Source organism: Nicotiana tomentosiformis, chromosome 11 (genome assembly GCF_000390325.3).
Source record: "Nicotiana tomentosiformis chromosome 11, ASM39032v3, whole genome shotgun sequence".
In the NCBI taxonomy this organism is placed as follows: domain Eukaryota; kingdom Viridiplantae; phylum Streptophyta; class Magnoliopsida; order Solanales; family Solanaceae; genus Nicotiana; species Nicotiana tomentosiformis.
Window position 1 is genome coordinate 109603754 of NC_090822.1, and position 16208 is coordinate 109619961.

General features: G+C 39.6%; 1 protein-coding gene across 1 annotated transcript; it reads right to left on the minus strand.

The window, feature by feature from the left end:
• Nucleotides 1–15294: 15294 nt before the first annotated feature.
• LOC138902010 (uncharacterized) lies at nt 15295–15714 on the minus strand. Its single transcript, XM_070189814.1, has one exon. It carries the CDS (start codon nt 15712–15714, stop codon nt 15295–15297), a length of 420 nt encoding a protein of 139 aa, XP_070045915.1.
• Between the last annotated feature and the right edge of the window lie 494 nt (nt 15715–16208).

The window sequence follows — 16208 nt, forward strand, 5'->3', positions numbered from 1 at the left end:
TAGAGGAAAGGGAGAAATAGCTTCGGATTCGCGGAAGGTCTTACAGATTGGGTGTACCAGTTGGAGATGTTATTGTGCGCTTGAGGAGGGTATGAAATGGTTCATGGGTATTGAGACGATGTGGTCTCATGATTCGGGTCACTCTAGATGAGTGCGGATTGAGTTATTATGTTTTTTAATGGAGCTATTATTATTTCTAAGACAGGTCAAGAGTAAATCGGAGGAAGTTGGGTCGATTGGTAATGGTTTGAATCAATGTGAATGAGGCAATGATCAATTCCTTAGACATGTTAATGTTATACAGGTGATTTGTGGCAATACGTGCGGGCTTGACAGCCACCATAACTTGATGGATTTGGGAGGTATTTGATTCAAATGGCCTTATTGTATAAATGGATTCCGGAGGCGGTATGGCGATTTAGATCATGACTTGAAGTTTGTATTTTCTGCGGTTTGGGAATTCAGTTTCGTGTTGCAATGGTTTTCTGAAATGAGTTAAGTGAAAGGTTTCTAGCCAATAAAGTGTTTATTCTACTAGTAGTTCAGGGGTTGTGATAAATTCTTGTACTCTCGTGTAACGGCTTGATCGGTGCAGCAAGCGGCATGGGAATTGGAAGTTGAATATCAAGGTTGCGGTTCGGTATTGATAAGAATGTCACGAGCTCGGATGAGCAGGAAAGAATTTAGATGTTCAGAGTAATCTGGCATTTCCTTTAGTGTCACCTGAGAAAGGTGTCTTGTGTAAGAGGTTTTATGTACTGATTTGCGGATTCTTGATTTGCTTTACAACATTAGTACAATTGGTGATATGGAGATGCAGACTTTGCTACCCGATGCGGAAGGTCGTGGGAGCGTATCCCACGGGGAAATCTATATAAGTGTGACATGTTAGTCATTTCATTGTTAAAGATTGAAACCAAGCATGGAGATTATGGTACTATCGTTAATGTGAGAGTTTATGCCTGGAAGGCGCTCTATTACTTTGGTTGTGAACTGTGGGAGTTTGTTCTGGATTGGGCTGTTGCCCGGGTGTGTCATGAATAGGGCCATTATGGATCCTTGAAAGGTTGTTGGCCCAGTATGGTATGATCAGAATCGGTTGAGGTCCGTTGGTGGGTCTAATGTGAATGTGTGCTCTACATCTTATCGGAGGTGTTCATTCGTCATAACATCGCGTACGGAGGAGTCGTCGGTCATCTGATGTGATTCCCGTTGTCAGTTCTTCCATGTAATACTCTATTGTGCCATGTGGGTTGTGAGACAGCTTAATTATTCGCACATGTGTTGTGGTCCTGTATAGCTTGTGGTGTTATATGAGCAGGATGGCTCTCGAGATGCAGATCATTTATTTTACCTTAGTCGTGCTTGGAGTTTTGTAGCATATGTCACTATCCGTCTCCCCATGGTTGTATTTTTTGCAATTGGCGTGCTTGTAGTCGATATTCAAGTATTTCATAGGTATAAGCATTATGGCTTGATGTGTATTTGCTTATTTACTGTTATGTGTGGATCGGGTGGCACGCCGCCACGAGTATGTTGTTTAGATCGGGTTGCACGCCGCAACGGTATCATGCGTGAATCGGGTAGTACGCCGCAACAGTGAGATGTTGAGTACGGTTCCATATACTTATTTCTGTGTATTTGGTTTCTCATTCTCTGAGAAAGGTTCATAGCATCTATTCGGCTGTTTTATTCGTTACGCGGGCTGGGTAGTTCTTTTCCAGAGTTCGCTCTTCCTTATGTATTATATTCAAGTAGTAGCTTGTCGGCGCATTGATGGTGTCATATGAGATCTTGGTCAGTGTTTGAGGTAACTTATTGCCTGAGTACCTTGTGCTAGGTGAGAAGAGTTTATTGGACCTGAAATCAGTGCAATCAGATTTATATAAGGTATATTAAAGAGCAAATATCGTTATTCGATTCAAAATGAGGTAATGGTTCTTGTCAGGAAGAGAGACTCTGTGATTTGTTGCGAGAGTTGGAACCGGGCTTACATGTGTTATGAGGTGTATTGCGGGCATTAGATTCGTGAAATTTCAGCTATTGTGGTCGGAGGATGCTATTATGGTTAAACGACTTATGATGTGCATGGCATGATTTCAACGGAGGAGCATGATCATGTTGATACATTGTGTGGTGATTGACGTGGTGTTTGTATATTAGAATTGGGTCTCGTGGAGAATTTCGGATGTTGGAATTTTGTTCTAAAGCTTGTTCGCTAAGGTTATAGGAAGGATCTTCAGTTTGGTTCGATCTCACGTGCTCACATAAGTTGTGGTGGCACGGGTTGGTACACGAGGTGTAAAACAATGATTTTGGACAACTCCAGAGTAGTTCTTGGCACATTCGAAGACAAACATATGTTTAAGTAGGGGAGAATATAACGACCCGACCGGTCGTTTTGAGCTCTAGCGCGTCTATCTGCGGTTTGAGGCCTTGAGTAGCTCCACTTCAGGTATTATGACTTGTACGTATGGTCGGAATTGAATTTCGGGAAGTTCGGAGTTGATTTAGAAAGAAATTCTAAATTTAGAAGCTTTAAGTTGGAAGGGTTGACTAAGGTTTGACTTTTGAGTAAACCACGTTGCAATCGAGATCTGAAGGTTCCAATAGCTTCGTATCGTGATTTGTGACTTGTGCGTAATGTTTGGCGTCATTCCGGAATATTTAAGTGTAATTAGGATGTGTTAGGCAAAGTTTGAAGTTGGAAGAAAGGTTTTTGGCCATCGATTCGTAATTTTGATGTTGTTTGATGTGATTTGAGGCTTCGACTAAGTCTGTATCACGTTTTGGGATATGTTGGTATGTTTGGATGGGGTTCCGGGAGCCTCGGCTTTGAAACAGATTGGAATTCGGCTTTGAGGAGATGTTGTTGTTGCTGAAGACTGGTGTAATCGCACCTGCGGAAGGAGTGGCCACAGATGCGGTCACGCAGGTGCATAGGGGGTCGTCACATGTATGATTTTCGTGAAAAAGGTATGGGGGCGCAGGTGCGAGTCAAATTCTGCACATGCGAAGTCGCTATGCGAAGAAGGGGTCGTAGAAGCGGTGTTGGGTTAGAGGCTATGGTTTCGCAGGTGCGAGGGAATTTCTGCACCTACAAGCTCGCATGTGCTGGCTGTTGGTCGCAGAAGCGGGAATGTGCCTTGGGCTGAAGGAGCACAGAAGCGCAATGGTGGCTCGCACCTACATTTGATTGATTTGCACATTATTTGAGTAGTTTCGGGTCGTTTGGCTTTGAGTTGAAGAATTTGAGAGGCATTGTAGCCGATTATGAAACTTCGGAGCGAGGTAAGTCTCCTGGCTAACTTTGTGAGGGGAAAACTACCCCTAGGTGATGTAATTGTTATGTGCTATTAGTAGTGTATGATACGTACGCACGAGGTGACGAGAGTCCGTACGTAGCTAAAACGTGTTTATGTCCGGGTAGACTTAGGACTTTACCATGTAGTATTTGGAATATTTGAATTCATTCTGCCGGCTTAATTAATTGAAATTATATATATATATATATATATATATATATATATATATATATATATATATATATATATATATATATTAGGCCGAGCTTATTACCTTGAGTTGTTGGCAAGTTATTTGAGAAATGGTAAAGGTTATACTCACCTTGTGTTCATATACTCTATCGTAAGCTCGTGTCTCGTAATTCAATAATTTTCTTCCTTTTTTGTGGAGCGGGTTGAACGCCTTGGCAGGATTATATACCACACTCTCGTGGGAGCAGTCTGTTCGCCTCGACAGTATAATAGATGCATCAATGGTTCGTGCCGCTCGACCCTCGACAATGTACATATTATGATGGGATCAGGCTGATCGCCTCGGCAGTATCATACTCCTTTTGAGATATCGTCGTACGATCTTAGCATAATCATGCGTTATATCGCTAGCAGCTCGATTATTCGCGAGATTTTCCTTCCACCTATGCCTTGCATTTTGTATGGAAAATTTTATCCATTTGTTATTGGCACTTTATATTTCCGAGCTGTCGAGATAGAATACGAGATTGAGAGACTGATATCGTTAAAAGAAATTTTGGAAGATTGTGTTAGTTACAGATTTTCCTCACTATTATTATTGTACTCTTATATTTTTATTATTTACCATATTGATTTATTGGACCGCTAGTAAGTATCGATGTTGACCCCTCGTCACTACTTCTCCGAGGTTAGGATAGATACTTACTGAGTACGCGTTGATTTACGTATTCATGCTGCACTTATGCATTAAATGTGCAGGATCTGACAGGTTCATTTGATGATAATCTTGGCATATTGTAATGACCCGACCGGTTGTTTTGAGAATTTAAGTCCCATTCGACGGCATAAGATCCTAAGTAGCTTCATATTGTGTGTATTGACTTGCGTGCGTGGTTAAATTTAGTTACCGGATGATTCAGATTGGTTTGGGACACTTAGTCCCTAAAACCGAAGCTTAAGTCTTAGGATTTTTCCCGTCGTTATAACTGTGTGAAGACGACTCCGGAATGAAGTTCCGGCGGTTCTGTTAGCTCCGTTGGCTGATTTAGGCTTGAAATGGCGAAAGTCGAATTTTCAGAAATTTTGACCGTTTGATATCGGGGTCAGAATGTGATTCTGAGAGTTGGAACAACTATGTTATGTTATTTGGGACTTGCCTGCAAAATTTGACGTCTTTCCGGGTAGATTTGATAGGTTTCGATGCGAGTTTTAGAAGTTGGAAGATTTGAAAGTTCATAAGTTCGATTCATGGTGTGATTCGTAGTTTCATCGCTGTTTGATGTGATTTGAGACCTCGAGCGAGTCCATGTTAGGTTGTGAAACTTGTTGGTATGCTTGGACGGGGTCCCGAGGGGTCCCGTGTGTGTTTCGAATGAGTTTTAGATGATTTTTATAGTTTTGAACAGGTATGTTTCTTGTGTTTTCGCACCTGCGACACTTTGGAGCACAGGTGCAGCTCCGCTTCTGCGTGATCCTGGTCACTTCTGCGATCATTGAGGCTTGGGACTGTTAGATAACATGCATGTAGGATCGTGCGAAACAATTAAGATCGACTTCCTTCGATATTCATCTAGATACCATGTCTATAAGGCCTTAATTGACTAATTAAATTAATGTTTTTGTTGTTCTTGTCATAGTGTCACGCCCCAAACTCGGGGAGCACGACCGGCGCTCAACCGAGTAAACCCGGCTGAGCAAGCCTGTTAGATTTCATTCTACCCAGATTTAACAATGAATAAAGAGGAGATGTACTCCATTAATCAAACACTAATAAAATTTCATTAGCAACTTCCATTTCATTTCCATTAGAAGCTTCATTCATAATTTCCAAAATGTTACAAGTTTATAGATATAATGAAAAACATGTTTGCCAAATACCAACATTTCTAGTTTTGACTCCCAACATCAACCACCACCCACAACCTCTCAATGGAGCCTCTAAGTACAATAGAAGAGTAATATAGAGATGCCGGCAACAAGGCTCCGACTATACCTCAAAACACAGTACATGAGAAATAAAAGATATATGACCCCGAAATGAAGTGAGGCTCACCAAGTCAGCTGAAGAGAGTGTACCGCTATCACTGATCAATGTCGCTTGCTGTAGAACCACCTGCATCCATTAAAGATGCAGTGTCCCCGGTAAAAAGGACGTTAGTACTGTCGAATAGCACTAATATGTATAGCTAAAAGTCATCTTTCAAAATAGAATGCCCATATGAGAAAAGGAAATATATAGAAACAACAAGTCACAATCAACAATATCTAAATGTCAAGTTAAAACATAATAATTTTCAAAATACGAACTTCATATAGAATTTTGGTTCGGAGATCATTAGAACTGATATACCACTATCTTTTTTAGCACGGAGTCCGATCATGCCCAATTGGCTAGGCCATCTCCCCACGAACAATGTGGTTTGAGATGTGATGCGAAAGAAAGTTGTTACCAAGAGTAGTACAACCATGTGCGCAACATGGCGTTCGATCTCCACCCGATCAGCTAGGTTGCTTTCCCACATATGCCATATGGGTTGACTTTTTCAATTCACAGTTGTTACCAGTTTCATCCCAATTAAGGGAAATAATCACAATTTCACTAATATTTCAATTTCATCCCAAATAAGGGGAATAACCACAATCCACCCCTACACCGGCACATGTAGTTTCTGGTGTGGGCCTTATGACCCACTCTTCCTCGGTTTTGCTAATGATACTCCCCAAAAAAAATTTGAATTGATTTGCACACAAAGGTAACATAAATACAATTGTACTCACCTCCACATCTTTCACTTTGTATAAATTCTCATTAGTATTTTCAGTCACTCACAACAACGATATTCCCTTGGCTCATTTGGCCATTCACAAGATTCTTTATTCCTGGCACGGTGGCCGTATTTCATATTCCATACTTTCACCTTTTTCAATTTCAAAGATCTCCATCAAATATCAATATATAGAATATTTCAGCAATCATATGCCTAAAATTCATTAGTAATGGAAACTTTAAACATAAAAGGTTTCTTCCCAAAGAATGAGGCATACCGACCATCAATAGAATCATGCATCACGATCATACACAATCAATACACCGTTTATTCTTGCAATACTCTTTCCCAGAAATGACAATATACAATTTCAAAGCCTGAGTATATGAGAACTTGAGCCATACTGGATATATTTATAAAGCAAAACATTAGTTAAAATAGCCATCTATGGGCATTAATTGAGTACAAAAGCTTTTACGCAATTCTATTTTTGAAATCATTTTTAAACAGTTGAGTCGAGGCTCATTTCATAATCTTTATCATACCCTCTCATTTCATCGGCACCACTAGCCACAATTATAACTTAAATTCTTGGCACGTTGGCCACACTCTATATCCCCAATTTACCTATTTTATTTTCAAGAATCTTTATAAATTATCAACAACAAGACATTTTCAATCAAGACTTTAGGTACATATATGAGCAATTTAGATTCTTAAACATATCGAGTTTTTCTCAAACAATTTGGCATGCTAGCTTTTATTTGAAACACGACTCAAAGCTATAACATTTTAATATGCAACCCATACTTTGAAACTTACGGGAACATTATGGAATTCGATTCTAAGAGAGAAATTTTAGTCAACATACCTCACTTTGAGCTTTCCTTAAATTACTACAACATTCCGGAAATTCTAGCAATCCCAATCTATTTTGAGACATAACAAAATTGAATACAAATCAGGAAGATATTCATGGTTTTAGCTCATTTGAGCATTTTATCAAACATCTAGTAGGCATGAATCTCTACCTCTCTTAACCATAGAATTAGTCCATCCAAATACTACCATTTACCCATAATTTATCCCACCATCATTATTAAATAATTCTTAACTTCCAACATCATATACATGACCATCCATCCACATCCAACCAACAAAATTCCATCAAATAATCACCTTTCAATCTCTACAATGGTTATGTATTTAAATTGGAAACTTATGGCTTTCAATTACCATACCATAAGTTCCAATACTTAATCCATATTCATATTCCCATAATATATCCATACATGTAAGTCTAAGGGTGTAGGATTACCTTTTGAAAGAAATCTTGCAAAACCCTCCTTTGAGTTCTTGAAGAAAGTTTTTGAAGATTTAAGTATTTTATGTGTAGATTTCATCAATACTAGTGTAAAAATGATAGAATTTCTCACAAAGATAATGGGGATTGCTTACCTTGAAGAAGAGGGAAGTTGGGGGTCTTGAGAGAGTGGAGAGGAGCTCCAAGAATCGGCCAAGAGGAGTGGGGGAAGTGAGCTACCGAAATGCTCTTTAGAAAGGCTTCAGGCCTAGCTTGTCCATCCTTGTGCGTCACGCGAACATGCACGAGCTCTCGTTCAAGTTCACGTGCTGGGGCAATACTTCGTTGTTTTGTCGAAATGGCTGGGGTCATGGCTCGGTCAAACTCGCGCGGCACACGAGTTCAGACGAGCTCCCCAGTTGCATCCTTTCTATATTTCTTGTTTTCCAACTTACCCTCATTCGATACCTTGCTATGATGTAGACCCTAATTCACTTCCAAACTTTTATATAAGTATAAAACCATGATTACACAATGTTACCCTCATCCATAGCCATCTGGGGTACACAAGCGAAAAGTGGAGATCTCGAAGCGCGATATAATGCCTTAAACCCTTAGCAAAACTTTCTTTGTTCCACCTGCCTCATTTTAGTAATTGATCATAACTTTTAGTAGGAATGTCCAAATGACGAACGACTTGATGCGTTAGGAACTAGACTCAAAGGGCTACACTCCAGGGCAACATTCATTGGAAATATATTTGTATTATGAGAGTTATAACCATTCAAAGTCAAGTGTTGTGCAAATTTGGGCACCTATTCCACTTAACATTCCAACTCGTTCCAAACAACTTATTCTCACTTACAAACCTCCTTATTATGTTCCAAAACACTCTCTATATGTATTTTCACGTCAAAATAATATGGTTATATCCCATAGGTATCCTTTAATACTCGAATACATTATTCCCAAATATCGTTGGCGCATTTTAAAATCTTAAATCATTAGGAAATTTTTACGGGGCCTTACAAGGGGTAAACTCTAGAAGAGTATTAAATTGCACATGAATGATTTAATAGGAATTAGAACAGGTTCTAGCATGATACAGAACAAAGCAAGAAGTTGAACTCAGAATGAGCAACAGTAATAAGCACTCGAACACATACAGTAGAGCAAACAGTCCTAAGTAAGCAAGATTAAGTCAACAAGTAGGCAGATTTGATTACTAGAAGGTATATAACCTCAAGAAGAACTTCAGAGCATACAATAACGTGTCGATTCATAAAAAGAATCTCAGAAACATAGATATGCAGAACATGAATTCAAGCGAAAGAGAATGAAATTGCAAGGGTCATAGGTACTTGCCAATTACTAATTGACAAATGAATAAATAAAGAACAATTTCAACAATATCTCGAATGTCAGTAGTAGAAAGAACAGTAGAACCCCAAAATCTCAGTGCGTCAGAGTTTCCAAGGGTTTCGGATAAACCCCGGATAGTGCTCGCACTGAGAAAGGTCGAATAATCGAATTCCGGTGGCCTTGGCTTTCAGTCGGCCAAGAGTTTAAGTTTCAGAATAGTGTAAGGCGAGAATAAGAAAGATGATAGTAAATTTTTTAGCGATTAGAATCCGTTGAAGGGAAAATTGGGAAAGAGGTTTATATAGTAATAAAGACCAACACACAAAATAAGGAAATACAGTCAATCAAACACAAATAAGGAAAGAGGAGCATGCAAAATCACTCAAAATCAATTTAGGAGAAAATCGAACCCTAGCTCAAAAGGAGAATACGGATGGTCGAAATATCATTGAATCGGACCCATATAGCCTGGTAGTGAGTGCATCCAGATGAAATATCGTCTAAGTCTCAAATGTTGAAGGCGATGGCACTTGATTTGGGAGATCGGTACTTGCCAAAAATGGGGCAAGTATTATGTAATACCATAGTTTTATAAGAAACAACGAGATATTGCATAGAAGGTAAGGGGATCATGGATTGATTCTATTTTGGGGTCGGATTTGGAGAAGATTCGGAGATACGGCAGCTAGGGTTTCTCAGCGACAAAGAGAGTTGAGAGGATTTAGGGGCATTTATTAGGCAGAAGTGTCTCTAGGGTTTGGGTGAGGAGGATATAAGGAAAGGGGAAGGGCCATTGTGGGTTGTTGATCATCTAAGATCAACGGCCATGATTAAAGGGGAAGTGGGGCGGGTCAGGAGATAGGTATAGGGTAATGGGCTGCTGATATTGGGTGAAGGGGTATTGGGCCAAGGTTTTGGTCCGAAAATTAGCCCTATATTGGGCTAAGAATTAAATACACCAAAATTGTTTAAAATAATTTATAAAAAACTTAATATATAATAAAAATATTAATTATAAAATAAAATGATTGAAAATAATAACTTAATATTATAAAAATATAAAAATACTATTTTAACATGAATAATGTAATAAATGTAATTATGCGTAGAATATAGGCTATTGCTGCAAAATTATGTAAATAGCTCAAAGAATGCAAATATAATTACATGAAACAAAGTAAAAATATTATAAAACATATATGTGGATGCAAATAATAAATTTGGATGGTTAAGCCATCACAAAATAATTTGAAGGAGTAATAAATATTTTGAACAATTAAAATACAAGATAAATCAATTTTAAAGCTTTAAAAATTATAGCAAAATTACAGAAATTATTTATATAACCCTTGTAAATTAGGTAATGATGCAAAATGATATTTTGAAAGTATATATACTATCTGAAAAAATATGAGGACAATAAAGGGTATTAACAGCTTGCCTCTCTTTTCCTGAGAATGATGAAAGAGTTGTCGGGTAAAGAAAATGATGACCAATTTTGTCCGAAGTGAGTGAGGAATGATGTGACTTGAAAAATGGGGGTTCGAACCCTGGTTCTTGAGTTGCCTACATATCCTTGCTATTACGGGAATCAGGTCGTGTGTAGTTCAGGATCCAACGACGAACGAAACTAATGGAATTGTTATACGAGTGGTCATATGTTTCGAAAAGGGATCTTTTGGGTATGATAGTGTCGTAAATAATAGATAATCTTAGGTGGAGTTATGAATGCGAATTTGAATGTTACGGATATATAAGGCAAGTGTTTAAACGGTTATGGGACAAAAGGTAATCAATTACTAGCCGTCGGTTACGTTTGAGATAGTTAGGGATGTGAGCATTGTGAACGGAAACCGGAGCAAAAATTGCTCCTGTTTGTAGAACAGTTACCTCTTGAGTCACCTGCAGAACTTAAAATATGATGCACGCGAATATATGTAGGTTATTGCAAAAATTTAAACATGATGCAAATTTCCTTCGGACCATGAGGGTTGTCTTCGAACGATGAGGATGACATCCTTAGACCATGACGTCCTGGTCCATGAAGCGCATGATAAGGGATTCGTAGGCCATGAAATGGTGTCCTCGGGCCATGAGGGTGGTACCTCTGGACTATAACGCCTTTGAATAATGATATGCAGTTTCGAGAGATCCTCAGGCCATGGAATGGTGTCTTCAGGCTATGAGGATAGGTGCCTTTGGACTATGACGCCTTTAGACAACGTGGCTATATTTCAGCCCATGAAATGCAATGATGTGGCGGTGTCGATTGTTTGATGGAGAAAACAGGTGATGCTTAGTCATATGCGAGGACGAGACAAAACAAGGCTTAGTCTTGTATGAGATGAGGGCAATGCTTAGCCCTATGCGAAGAAGGGAAACAATGCTTAGTCTTATGCAGAGGATGGAGAGAATGTTTAGTTTCATGCAAAGAAAGGCAATGCTTAGCCTTATGCAATATAAAGACAATGCTTAGTGTCATGCAGAGGATGGAGACAATGTTTAGTCTCATGCAAAGAAGGCAATATTTAGTCGTATGTAATAGTGGAGACAATACTTAGTCTTATGCAAAGAATGGAGACAGTGCTTAGTCTCATGCAAGGAAAGGCAGTGCTTAGCCTTATGCAATAATGGAGGCAATGCTTAGCCTCATGCAGTAATTGAGGCAATGCTTAGCCTTGCAATGTATGGAGACAATGCTTAGTCTCATGCAAAGAAAGGCAGTACTTAGCCTTATGCAGAGGATGGAGACAATGTTTAGTTTCATACAAGGTATGGAGACAATGCTTAGTCTCATGCAAAGAAAGGCAGTGCTTAGCCTTATGTAATAATGGAGGCAATGCTTAACCTCATGCAAGGAAAGGCAATTCTTAGCCTTTTGTAATAATGGAGGAAATGCTTATCCTCATGCAAAGAAAGGCAATGCTTGGCCTTATGCAGTGAAGAGGGCAGTGCTTATCCCTATGCGAGAAAAAGAAATGACTAAGTGCAAGAGGATAAAGCATTTCTTAGCTTGATGCATTTGCGTTTGGCAATTCTTGTTGTTGTAAAGATAGTGATCCTGTTATGTGTACATATTTGCGGACGTTCCTATTATGTTTATTGTGCCTGCATCCAAAGAAAAGTCGTGAGTTTTGCGGGGAAAAAGTTGGTTCGTGCTCTCGACTTCCTTGCTTCGCCTTTTGACTTGAGGCCCTGCTTGAGTCACCCTGGGTATCGTCTGGCATGCCATAGAAACAAAATTTTCGAAAAACATGCATGTATTTGACAAATTATTTGCAGAAATGTAGTTGTTTGAAATATGTGATAATATACGAGATCAAATGATTCTGATAAACTGGTGACTGTGACGCATTTTGAGACGTTGCAACCTCCTTGCTTCGGAATTTTAAGGATCCTCCTCAAAATTCTGCCCTAGTTTAAATGCATACTTCCGGCAACACATTCCTTGGCGGTTCCAAACGTGATGAGATCCGGAGAACTCAAGACCTTGTCCCAATTTCTGACCATAGGGAAAATGAGGATTTTATTGTGATATGACCGAACACACAGGGCTGCCTATGTATCCCCTCTTAAATGGGCATCAGGTCAAGTGTAGTTCAGTTACATCAAATAGAAAGTGCAAACATAATCTTAAACATAGTATCTCTTGATTGTGTCCGAATTGATAGGTTTTGGCCAAATCTCTCCATCCATATCTGCAAGTATAAGTGCTCCTCCTGACAATACCCAGTGAACCATGTAAGGGCCCTGCCAGTTGGGTGAGAATTTCCCCCTTGCTTCATCCTGATGTGGGAAGATTCGCTTTAGTACCAACTGCCCTGGCGTGAATTGCCTCAACCTAACCTTTTGTTGAAAGATCTTGCCATTCTGTTCTGGTAGAGTTAACCATGACATACCGCATTCATTCTTTTTCCATCAATGAGAGCTAGTTGTTCATACCGGTTTCATACCTATTCTGCATCGCTGAGCTCAGCTTCTTGTATGATTCTTAAAGAAGGAATTTCCACTTTGGCGGTAATAATGGCTTCAGTGCCATAAACCAGTAGGTAGGGAGTTGCCCCAGTTAATGTACGAACTATGGTACGATACCGGAGTAAAGCAAATGGTAGCTTCTTGTGCCATTGTTTGTAATTGTCTACCATTTTCCTCAATATCTTCTTGATGTTCTTGTTGGCGGCTTCTACGTCTCCGTTCATTTGCGGCATGTATGTTGTAGAGTTTCGGTGTTTGATCTTAAATGTCTCACACATGGTTTTCATCAAATCGATGTTGAGATTGGCGGCATTGTCAATAATGATTGACTTTGATACCCCAAATCGACAAATAATGGGGTCCCGAACAAAATATGCTACAACCTTCTTAGTTACAGCTTTGTAAGATGCGGCTTCAACCCATTTTGTAAAGTAGTTGATGGCTACCAGAATGAACCTATGTCCGTTTGAAGTAACGGGTTTGATTGTCTGATGGCATCCATACCCCAAGCGGAGAAAGGCCAGGGTAAACTTGTTGCATTAAGTTCGTTGGGTGGTACTCGTATTATGTCAGCATGTATCTGGCATTGGTGACACTTTTGAATGTACTTGATACAGTCTGTTTCTGTAGTCATCCAGAAATACCATGCTCTTAATATCTTCTTGGCCAAAATGAAACCATTCATGTGGGGTCCGTAGGCTCCGGCATGTATTTCCTCGAGTAATCTGGATGCCTCCTTGGCATCGACAGATCGCAGTAATCCCAAGTCAGGAGTCCTTCTATACAGAATTCCTCCACTTTGAAAGAAATGGTTGGCCAATCTTCGAAGTGTGCGCTTCTGAGTGTGGGTAGCGCTCTATGGGTATTCTCATTTTCCCAAGTACTTCTTCATGTCGTGGAACCACGGGTTTCCGTCAATCTCTTCTTCAACATGAGCACAATAAGCTTGCTTGCTTATGAATTCCTATTGGGATAGGATCGATGAAATTCTTATCTGGGTGTTGTATCATGGAAGACAAAGTGGCTAATGCATCTGCAAACTCATTTTGAATTCTTGGAACATGTTTGAACTCTATCTTTGTGAACCTCTTGATCAGCTCTTGTACACAGTGCAAATATGGCAATATTTTGGTGTTCTTTGTAGCTCATTCCCCTGGAACCTGGTGCACCAAAAGATGTGAGTCTCTGATTACCAACAACTCTTGAATGTTCATGTCAATAGCCAATCTGAGTCCCAGGATGCAGGCCTCATACTCCGCCATATTATTGGTATATGGAAACCTGAGTTTTGTGGATACCGGATAGTGTTAACCGGTTTCTGATACTAAGACAGCTCTGATGCCTACTCCTTTTAAGTTTGTTTCTCCATCGAAGAACATCCTCCAACCATCATATGCCTCGGTGATATCTTATCCTACAAATAACACCTCATCGTCGGGAAAATACGTTTTCAATGGTTCGTATTCTCCGTCTACGGGATTTTCCACAAAAATGATCTGCTAATGCTTGCCCCTTGATTGCCTTGTGAGTCACATAGATGATGTCGAACTCACGTAGCAATATCTGCCACTTTGCTACTACCCGTAGGCATGGGTTTCTGAAAGATGTATTTTAGCGGATCCATCCTTGATATGAGATATGTAATGTATGCATAGAAGTAATGTCTCAACTTCTGAGCTATCCATGTTAAAGCACAGCAGGTGCGTTCCAACAAAGAGTACCAGGCTTCATAAGGCATGAATTTCTTGCTCATATAACATCTCGCCTGCTCTTTCCTTCCTGTTTCATCATGTTGTCTTAGAACGCAACAAAAAGCCCCATCTAACACAGACAAATAAAGTAGCAGAGGTCTTCCCGGTTCTGGTGGGACTAGCACGGGCGGTTTAGATAAATACTCCTTGATATTTACGATGACTCTCTGGAATTCTTCAGTCCAGCTTGTCGCAGCATCTTTCCTCAGCATTCTGAAGATTGGCTCACATATCATGGTTGATTGTGCTATAAAGTGGCTGATGTAATTAAGGCGCCCTAGAAGACTTATCACATCTTTCTTATTCTTTGGAGGTGGTAGGTCCTGGGTAGCTTTGATTTTTGACAGGTCTAGCTTAATACCTTGGCGGTTGACGATGAAACCTAACAATTTTCTAGCAGGAACTCCGATGGCACACTTTGCAGGGTTCAACTTCAAGTTGTATTTTCGAAGTCGGGCGAAGAATTTCTTCAGGTCTGCTATGTGATCCGAACTCCTTTTAGATTTGATGATAACGACATCCACATATACCTCTATTTCCTTGTGTATCATGTCATGGAAGATGGTTGGCATGGATCTCATGTAGGTGGATCCAGCATTCTTCAAACCAAACGGCATCATTTTGTAACAGTATATTCCCTATGGTATGATAAAGGCAGTCTTTTCAGCATCATTCTCATCCATCCAGATCTGATGGTATCCTGCGAAGCAATCCACAAAGGATTGGAGTTCATGCTTAGGACTTGCTCTGTTCAGATCTCGGTAATCGACACATACTCTAACTTTCCTATATTTCTTTGGAACTGACACAATGTTGGCCAACCAAGTTGGGTATTCAACCACTCGGAGAACCTTAGCTTTGATTTGCTTGGTGAACTCCTCCTTTATCTTTAAACTCATATCCGGCCTTAACTTTCTGAGCTTCTGCTTTACTGGTGGACAGATAGGATTGGTAGGTAGTTTGTGAGCTACTATAGATGTGCTTAAACCAGTCATATCATCGTAGGACCATGCAAAGATGTATTCATATTCCTTTAGGAATCTGATGTACTCTTCCATCTCTCACGGTGATAGATGAATGCTTATACGTGTTTCCTTGACCGTTTCGGAATCCCCTAAGTTAACGGCCTCAGTTTCTTCCAAATTAGACTTTGGTTTGTTTTCAAAGTCTTCCACTTCTCTGACGATTTCCGCAGGTATTATATCATCTTCCAGATCTTTGAATCACTGTCCTTATGTTGCGTTGTCTCATTATATGTCACAGTCGTAGATTCATCAGGATATGTAATAATTATGCTGAAAAGAAATGTAGAAAGATAATAATAAATATAAAAATAAATAATGCATTAATAAAACTTTTAAAATGCCAACAAGTGTGGCTTGAGTAATTATTTCAAAACAAAATACTGAAAAATATCTCAAATGCTCAAAACTATTTTAAAAACATTCATGCTAATTTGCCAGGCTACCCAGGAACTCGACGGGATCGAGATGGTGTAGCGCTCCAGTTCTTGAGAACAACTCCTTCTTCCATGGTCTGAATGGTAATGTCT

What these genes read in the sequence shown, in the direction of transcription:
- LOC138902010 (XM_070189814.1), bottom strand. Translation starts at nt 15,714, where the DNA reads ATGGAAGAGTACATCAGATTCCTAAAGGAATATGAATACATCTTTGCA.